General features: G+C 38.1%; 1 protein-coding gene and 1 pseudogene across 1 annotated transcript; one reads left to right on the forward strand and one right to left on the reverse strand.

The window, feature by feature from the left end:
• Positions 4525–4957, reverse strand: Gm9591 (predicted gene 9591; annotated as a pseudogene).
• Positions 7560–9555, forward strand: Vmn1r62 (vomeronasal 1 receptor 62). Its single transcript, NM_030741.2, has one exon. The coding sequence runs from the start codon at positions 8278–8280 to the stop codon at positions 9178–9180; it is 903 nt and encodes a 300-aa protein (NP_109666.2). The 5' UTR covers positions 7560–8277; the 3' UTR covers positions 9181–9555.
• The last annotated feature ends 634 nt before the right edge of the window (positions 9556–10189 follow it).

Raw genomic sequence — 10189 nt, forward strand, 5'->3', positions numbered from 1 at the left:
ATACTCGCCAGCATCTGCTGTCACATGAAATTTTGATCTTAGTCATTCTGACTGGTGTGAGATGGAATCTCAGGGTTCTTTTGATTTGCATTTCCATGATGATTAAGGATGCTGAACATTTTTTTTCAGGTGTTTCTCAGCCATTCAGTATTCCTCAGTTGAGAATTCTTTGTTTAGTTCTGAGCCCCATTTTTTATGGGGTTATTTGATTTTCTGGAGTCCACCTTCTTGAGTTCTTTATATATATTGGATATTAGTCCCCTATCTGATTTAGGATAGATAAAGATCCTTTTCCAATCTGTTGGTGGCCTTTTTGTCTTAGTGACGGAGTCTTTTGCCTTATAGAAGCTTTGCAGTTTTATAAGATCCCATTTGTCAATTGTCGATCTTACAGCACAAGCCATTCTGTTCTATTCAGGAATTTTTCCCCTGTGCCCATATCTTTGAGGCTTTCCCCCACTTTCTCCTCTATAAGTTTCAGTGTCTCTGGTTTTATGTGGAGTTCCTAGATCCACTTAGACTTGACCTTAGTAAAAGGAGATAGGAATGGATCAATTTGCATTCTTCTACATGATAACCACCAGTTGTGTCAGTACCATTTGTTGAAAATGCTGTCTTTTTTCCACTTGATGGTTTTAGCTCCCTTGTCAAAGATCAAGTGATCATAGGTGTGTGGGTTCATTTCTGGGTCTTCAATTCTATTCCATTGGTCCACTTCTCTGTTGCTATACCAGTACCGTGCAGTTTTTATCACAATTGCTCTGTAGTAGAGCTTTAGGTCAGGCATGGTGATTCCACCAGAGGTTCTTTTATCCTTGAGAAGAGTTTTTGCTATCCTAGGTTTTTTGTATTCCAGATGAATTTGCATATTGCTCCTTCTAATTCGTTGAAGAATTGAGTTGGAATTTTGATGGGGATTGCATTGAATCTGTAGATTGCTTTTGGCAAGATACCCATTTTTACTATATTGATCTTTATAGAACTCTTTAAATCAGTCTTATGGTTCATCTGGAAATTGGACAGAGTACTACTGGAGTATTCAGCAATACCTCTTCTGGGCATATATCTAAAAGATGTTACAAAGGGTAATATGAACACATGCTCCACTATGTTCATAGCAACCTTATTTATAATAGCCAGAAGCTGGAAAGAACCCAGATGTCCCTTAACAGAGGAATGGATACAGAAAATGTTGTACATTTACACAATGCAGTACTACTCAGCTATTAAAAACAATGAGTTTGCCGGGTGGTTTTGGCATATGCCTTTAATCTCAGCACTTGTGAGGCAGAGGCAGGCAGATTTCTGAGTTCGAGTCCAGCCTGTTCTACAGAGTGAGTTCCAGGAGAGCCAGGGCTACACAGAGAAACACTGTCTTGAAAACAAACAAAACAAAACAAAACAATGAGTTTATGAAATTCCTATGCAAATGGGTGGATTTTGAGGATATCATCCTGAGTGAGGTAACCCAATCACAAAAGAACTCACATGAAATGCACTCACTGATAAATGGATATTAGCACAGAAACTTAGCATACCCGAGATACAATTTCAAAACATGAAAATCAAGAAGAAGGAAGAACAAATTCTGTATACTTCAAACCCTCTTAGAATTTGGAACAAAATGTCCTTGGAAGGAGTTACAGAGACAAAATTTGGAGCTGAGATGAAAGGATGGACCATCTAGAGACTGTCCCACCCAGGGATCCATCCCATAATCAGCCACCAAACAAAGACACTGTTGCATATGCCAGCAAGATTTTGTGAAAGGACTCTGATATAGCTGTCTCTTGTGAGGCTATGCCAGTGCCTGGCAAACCTAGTAGTGGATGCTCACAGTCAGCTATTGGATGGAACACAGGGCCCCCAATGGAGAACTTTGAGAAAGTACTCAAGGAGCTGAAGGGGTCTGCAACCCTATAGGTGGAACAACAATATGAACTAACCAGTACCTCCAGAGCTCGTGTCTCTAGCTGCATATGTAGCAGAAGATAGCCTAGTTGGTCATCACTGGGAAGTGAGGGCCCTTGGTCTTTCTAACTTTATATGTGCCAGTACAGGGGAACACCAGGGCCAAGAAGTGGGAGTGGTGGGTAGGTTAGCAGGGTGGGGGGGAGGGTATAGGAGACTTTCAGGATAGCAATTGAAATGTAAATGGAGAAAATTCCTAATAAAACTTGGAAATTTACAAAAAAAAACCAATGTATTTATGCAATTCTTAGACACATGGATGGATCTGGAGGATATCATCCTGAGTGAGGTAACCCAATAGTAAAAGAACACACATTATATGCACTCACTGATATGTGGATATTAGCCCAGAAACTCAGAATCCTTAGAAGTTGGAACAAAATACCCATGGAAGGAGTTACAGAGACAAAGTTCAGAGCTGAGACTAAAGGAATGACCATCCAGAGACTGTCCCACTTGGGGATCCACCCCATAAACAAACACCAATCCTAAAATTTATAGCAGATGTCAACAAGAGCCTTCTGACAGGAGCCGGATATAGCTATCTTCTGAGGGCCTCTGCCAATGCCTGCCATATACAGAAATGGATGCTCATAATCATGCATTGGATGGAGCACAAGTCCCCAAATAAGTAAGTATCCAAGGAGCTGAAAGGGTCTGAAGCCCCATAGGAGGAACATCAATGTGAACTAAGCAGTATCCCCAGAGCTCCTTGGAACGAAACCACCAAAGAAAACACATGGTGGAACTTGTGGTTCTAGCTATATATATGTATGTATATATATCAAAGGATGGCCTAGTCGATCATCAATGGGAGGAGAGGCCCTAGGCCCCGAGAAATTTCTATGCTCCGGTATAGGGGATTATTAGGACTGGGAATGGGTGTAGATGGGTTGGGGAGCAGGGGGTAGGGTGTGAGAGCCTGACTCGCCAACAAAGCAGATGCCACAACAGGATCCTTCTGCAACACGTTTATTTGGAGAGCATTGACTGTGTAGGCAAGAAGACCCTGAGCCCAGAACTAGTGCTGCTTATATAGGCCTAGGTGAGGCGTGTCTCACACCCGGAGTGGTTATGCATACCTCATTTGCATGTCTCTCATCTGATTGGTTATACTCACTTAGTACCTCACAGAGCCTCATTATCATACCTCATTTGCATGCCTCTCATCTGATTGGTTATTCTCTCAGTACCTCACAGAGACTCATTATCATACCTCATTTGCATGTTTCTCATTTGATTGGTGATTCTCTCTCAGTATCTCATGGAGCCTCATTATCATGCCCGGGCCAGCTAGTGACTTGGTGAAAAACTTTACTGCATATGTACAGAGTGGTTGTTTACTCAGACTTATGTGTGGTGGCCAGCGGCAGCCAGCACCAACTTGTAATGGCATATGTGCCTTCCCACAGTGCGGGGAGGTGATAGGGGATTTTTGGAGGGGAAACAAGGAATGAGGATAACATTTGAAATGTAAATAAAAAAAATATCTAATAAAGAAGAAAAATAAAGAAAGAGGAAGTGAATGGGATATGAAGTGAATTAGTATATAATAATAATAATAATAATAATAATAATAATAATAATAATAATAATAAATATTAGGGTATCCCATGGATATCCAATAGCTTTTCCTCAGGTAATCACTAGTCTCAAGGAGGACCCAGTCTTTGATCCCACTAATCCATTCCACAGAGATAATGGTGCATTGAGCAGGATTTTGAATGGCCTTTGTTCTAGGACAATGTGATCTATATATGAGAAATATGGGAATGAAGACTGGGATGGGACGTCTATAATATCACATTTAATCGACAGCCATTCTACAGGACTCAGTAGCAATTCTAAGGTGAGTGTTGATATAATACAAAGAGTAATATATCTCTTAATCTCCATCTAACCACTTCTCTCTCTGTCTCTTTCTGTCTCTCTGTCTCTTTGTCTCTCTTTCCACATTGTGTGTGTAAGCTAGAGATAGAAAATATAGTTTCTCATATATGCACACAAAACCAGATTTAGCATAGGTGAATTTGCTTTTAAAATTCTCTCCATATTCTTCCTGAATGACTGACACCTTCTGTTGAAATGATAATAAAATAATAAGTTCAAAAGATTATTATTTTATTGAAAATGTCTTTTGTAAAATCACAACATTTGTAAGCTTACAAAGTGGAGAGATATCTCCTAATGTCATGTAAAGCAATGTAGTTGTTCATATTAACCAGTTTAAAGATGGTATGATTTACTCTAGCACACTTAACACAGATCATAGGTACATGTTACATTAGAAGAAATTATGTTAATATATCCCTTCATTTTCCCCAGAGAATATTTATAAAGATAAACTAGGTTTGTATGTATGTATAGGAAAAACTGTAGAAGAAAAGAAAGAAAAATTAGAAGTAATAGAGGTATCCTGCCCCAACCCAAGCATTCTTAGCAGGGACTCTAAGATGGGAAAGAAAATGAAAGCAAGAGAAACTGTTGTTTCTAGGCTTCATTCAGCTGTGGCAACTTAGTTATCTTTTTTGGAAGCATAGCAGAGACACCTCACTTAAGAGGAAGACATTCTGCCAGTGAAGAGGATGCTGTTGGTCTCGTTGTGCTTAATGAAGAATAGGAACGGATGATCACAGTAGAATTCTTCTCTAATCTGTAAAGATAAATTACAGGATTTCACTCCTGTGGCAGCAGCAGCTTCTGTTCCCTCTTCATTTACCTCCACAAAGGACTTGTGTAAAACTTTAGACACCACAACCTTGAGTGCTGCTCATGCCAGAAAAGTCAGCCTTCTGTGGAACGAAGGCATTGAACATCCCCATGTGTTCCAATGGACCTGGGAGATCATACTTCTCTTCCACTTTGAACCGAGGCAAAGATAAATACAACCCTGTCATATGCATGTTTTCTACTCATGCCCACTCTACTAACTTGTCAGCAGTGAGTTGTTCTTCAAACTTTAAAAGTGGAAGAAAAGAGATTGCCATGATTAACTGAAAGACTGTAACTTACATGAACAATGAATTAAAGTGAAACCTTTAGCAATAAATAAGTACTGGTTTTTGGTTTAGGCATATTTAGATAATTTAAACTTAGATTTTATTTCCAATATACAAAAACTAGAATCATTGTCTTATACAAAATAATCTAAATGCATTATTGTTTATGCTCCCAGCCAATTATATTATTTTTAATAGCTGTTTCTTTATATTTTCATGTACACAGTATTACATTTATCATTATCATATAATGTTCTATGTTTTTCTTTTCATTAAAAATATTTATAAACACTAAAAAGAAGAAAACATCATTTCCAAAATTCTTCATTAATATACTTCCATGAAGCCTTTTTAATTGGTACTTAGTATTTTTAACTCTCCCCATATTCTCTCCTCCATCCCCTCAACATAATTTAATTAATCACTTTCCATTATTCCCTTTAGTCCTTAAATGACTTTGTTCTATCACAAGACCCTTAATCCTATGTCTCTTACTTTTATAGAAGTATTCCAAAGTAAAGTTAATGTCTACACACTAAGGAAAATAAGCAATGTTTGTCTTAATTTGGGTGTTACCATATAAATAACGTTTGCTTCTCAATGATCCATTTATCTACAAAGTTCGTAATATTATTTTGCTTAGCAGATGAATAGTATCCCATGGTGTAAATGTACCTCATGATCATTTTCCATTCATTATCTGATGGATATTTAAACTGTTTCTATATCATGGCTATAGTGAATATGGCAGCCATGAAAATGGGTGATTGCCTATATTATTAACTGATTCCTCAATCCATTATCTTGAGTGTAATTAAAGAATTTGTTCTTTCCTGATAAATTTCTATAAAAACTGGTACAGTCTAATATAATAATAAATTTCCATGGAGGTCTCAGAAAATGAGTCATGACCGATCTCGAACCACATAAACCTTGGAATAACCCAAAAACTCCTGATGGGGAACACAGGCTCAGTTCTTTGATTTGTCAGACTAAACTGCCCTTGTCCACACATGGGAAAATACAAGATTCCAGACTGCCTATTGATTATCTGTCTGGAAGGACTTGATGTCAGCCAGATTTTACAAGGTGAAAGCATATAATGTAATGCACACACACACACCCCTGAATATAAACCTAACATATCTCTTGATCTCCCCTAAAGAGCACCTCTCTATAACTGATGCCAACACCACTTTACCACTTAAATACTCCCTAAGGAAACAAGGAAAACTTCTTGTAACTTTTGCTCTACTACTCATTATGATATAATAAAATCTTGGGCATCATCAATAATTACCAGGAAGTGAAATTGGTGATTTGCCTTAGGGATAAATGCATTTTGTTTCATTAAAAGTTTTCCAATATACCTATACAGTCATTTTCAATAACACGACAGATGACAAGGGAATGGACTCTCAGAAGTATTTCAGGATCTGACACTCCCCCTTTATGAGCTCTGATATCAGGCTTCATTCAGCAATCTGCACAGGACTTTATGGGAGAGGTAGGCACTTCTTTGAGTCTGTCTTAGGAAATGGATACACAAAGATGTTCTTCAAGGGGAGAGGAACTCAGAGCTATGTTTCTTCAGTAACTACTCAGGAGCTGGCATACATTTCTGTGAGCAACACCATATTTGCTGGTCCTAAGCAGGTGAGAAGTCTGCAAGTTTAAATTTCTGCTTAAAGTTCTCTTCTCCCTCCTAAAATCCAAGGTGTCCTTTAAAGTTAACATTTGTCATTACAATGTCTTTCTCTCCCTAATTTAACTAATTATGTCAATGTTTTCATTTGTCTAAAGACATGTCTATTTCATGGCTCAGCATGTATATGTAAATGTACTTTAAAGTGACATGTATATATTAGATAACTGGTTTTTAGTTGTTAGATGGAGGTTTATTCTTCCTATAGGGGAAAAAAATAAAGGTCCAGAAAAAATGTGAGCTATATAAAAGAAGTATACAAATAATCTGTGTGTACAAAGCATTTAATAGTGATGGTGTTAATGTTTTTTATTGTGGTTCACCAAAGAAGAAGATGACTCAGATATGTGCCCAGCACCAAATTCCTCAGAAAAACAAATAAAACTCAGACTGTTATGAATCAACAGAATGCTAGGATCCCTCAGAATTTTTTTCCCAAATGAATGAATACAAGTGAAATTCAAGGTTCTTCTGTGTGAACATAAAACTAGCACATTTTTAAAATAATACATTGGTTTTTATCATCATGATGAGTAGTCTGAAAATATATCAGCATTATATGTATTAATTTGGGGAGAATATTTCATTCACTCTTTTTTTTATAAAGATTTTATTTACTTTTTTTGTTTATTTATTTATTTAATGTATGTGAGTACACTGTAGCTGTCTTCAAACACACCAGAAGAGAGAATCTGATCCCATTACCGATGGTTGAGAGCCACCATTGTTTGCCTTGAATTGAACTCTTTTGGAAAAGCAGTCAGTGCCCTTAACTACTGAGTGACCTTCTCAGTTCCTCATTCATATTTGATATAAAACATGGATTTTAATTTTGTGTTACATTTTTAAAGATTTCTTTCTTTATTTTTATTTTATATGCAGTGGTGTTTTGCCAGCATGTATGACTGGGAAAGTCCAAATGCCTTGGAATTGGAGATACACACAGTTCTAAGTAGCCATTGCAGTGTTAGAAATAGAATATGGTAATCTGGAAGCACTCAACTCCTGAGAAATCTCCCTAACACTTGATCAAATATGTAAAAGACATACTTATTTTATGTTATGCCTATTACTGCTTTGCTTGTGTGCATGAGTAGAAATACATGAATAAAGTGCCCTGAAGCTGAGTAGAGGTCATTAGATCCAGAATCATCTCTCCAACAACAAATTTGTATTCCTTAACACATTGTTATAACATCTTATAACATGTCAGTTCTCCTGTCTACAAATATGAATGTATATGTATGCAGAGCCCATGTTGTATTAAAATTTGTGACATGCTGTTGAACAACACAGGTAGAATTGTATTACACACACACACACATACAAACACACTTACATCATGAGTGAAGGGAAAGGAAAATAAGTCTGAAGTTGATATTCTGGATCAATGTCCAATCATTGTTTTCCAGAAAAATCTCCTGTAGTGTGTCAAAGCAGTGGCAGCTTTTCAAAAAAAAAATACTCCAAATCAATTGAAAAACAGTTGAAAATCTTAGATAATTGATAAGATTCTTGAGGACAGCACTGTCCAACCTGATCCTTACACCACTGTGCTATGAAGCCATCGCCAGGTTGTCTCCGAATAAAACCCTGAAAACCATGGAAGTGTTGGCTCTTCAGATCCTTTTGCTTTGCCATGTTGTGGTTGGGACTGTGGGCAACATCCTTCTGTTTGTCCATAACTTCTCTCCAATCTTGACTGACTCCAGACTGAGGCCAATACAAGTCATTCTAATCAACTTGGCTGTGGCCAATGCATTCATGCTCCTTCTGTTTGCATATTCATATGACCTTACTGATATTGTTCCCAGGAAGCCTCCAACTGACCTCAAATGTAAACTTGCATATTTCTTTCACCTGGTTGCTCGAGGCACAATCATGTGCTCCACCTGTGTCCTCAGCACCTACCAGTTTGTCACTCTTGTTCCTGGTACCTGGGCTAGGGTCATGTTCAGCGAAATATCCCCCAAGGTTGTGAGCTATTGTTGTTACAGCTGCTGGTTGTTCAGTGTCTTAAATAATGCTTACATGCTAATGAATGTCAGTGGTCCACAGAAATCACACAATGACTCTGATTCTAAAAGCAATTCGATATGCTCCATCTCTGGGGTCAGTGTAGACATGAATATCTTGCGGTTTTCCCATGACATCATATTCCTAAGCATCATGGCCTGGACCAGTGTCTCCATGGTGATTCACCTACACAGACACCACCAGAGAATGAACCACATACATAAGGTCAATCAAAACAACAGAGGCCATGCTGAGACCAGAGCAGCCCACACCATCCTGATGCTGGTGGTCACATTTGTGAGCTTATATATTCTAAATTGTATTAGTATTTTATTTTACATTTCCTTTGTGGAATCTCGTCTCTGGTTGAGGTATGTCACAAAACTCCTGGCTCTAAGCTTCCCCACCATTTCTCCTTTACTGTTGATATTTAGGGATTCTAAGGGTCATTGTTCTCTGCACATCATGTCAGTATGGAAATCCACGTGACAGGGGGAGCCATTACAGAGGGACAGTAGGGTCAAAACATGTCTAAACCCTGAAAAATAGCATCCTGATACCAGCAGAAGGACTGATCCTGCCTTGCTATAGGACTGCATCTAACAGGTAAACACAGAGCCAGTCCACCCCCAGCTCTGCCATCCTGTGGTAGTCTTGTAACCTAGTGGCCAGAGTGCAGGGTAAACTTCCTATCTTCTTAGAACATGTCCAGCTAGCACCAGGAATTCGTAATCACGCAAACGAAGCAGTCCCAGCAACTGGACCACTGCCAATGATGTACACTCATCTGAAAAATCCCTAACCTCACTCCATGTGTTGTATAGGCAATGCCACCCCCAATAAAGATATCTGCTTCACTGAAAACCATCTTGAGAGAAGGCTGTTTCTCCTGCACTCAACACTGGCTGAGATTCTAATAACATTCCTGTACAAATATGCCTGTTTATTGTTTTTATAAAGGAAATCTACTTATTTCTTTGAGATATGTTTCTATACAACCACTTTGTGGAAGTTATTTATGAGCTCTAGGAGTTCTAATATATAATGCACAGGGTTGCGCATATATATATATATATATATATACATATATATATATAAAATCATGTCATCTATGAAGGGTGAAACTTTACTTCCTTTCCAATTTGGATCCCATTGATTTCCTTTTATTCTCTTACTGCTCTAGTTAGTACTTCCAGTTCTGTAATGAATGGAAAGGGAAAGAGTGCCAGGCATGGTGGCACACGCCTTTAATCCCAGCACTTGGGAGGCAGAGGCAGGCAGATTTCTGAGTTTAATGCCAGCCTGGTCTACAAAGTGAGTTTCAGGACAGCCAGGGCTATACAGAGAAACCTTGTCTCGAAAAAAAAAACAAAAACAAAACAAAAAGAAAAAAAGAAAGAAAGAAAGAAAGAAAGAAAGAAAGAAAGAAAGAAAGAAAGAAAGAAAGAAAGAAAGGGAAAGAGTGGGCAGCCTTGTCTTTTCCCTGATTTCAGTGCTG

The sequence above is a fragment of the Mus musculus genome, chromosome 7 (assembly GCF_000001635.26).
Source record: "Mus musculus strain C57BL/6J chromosome 7, GRCm38.p6 C57BL/6J".
NCBI classification, from domain to species: Eukaryota; Metazoa; Chordata; class Mammalia; order Rodentia; family Muridae; genus Mus; species Mus musculus.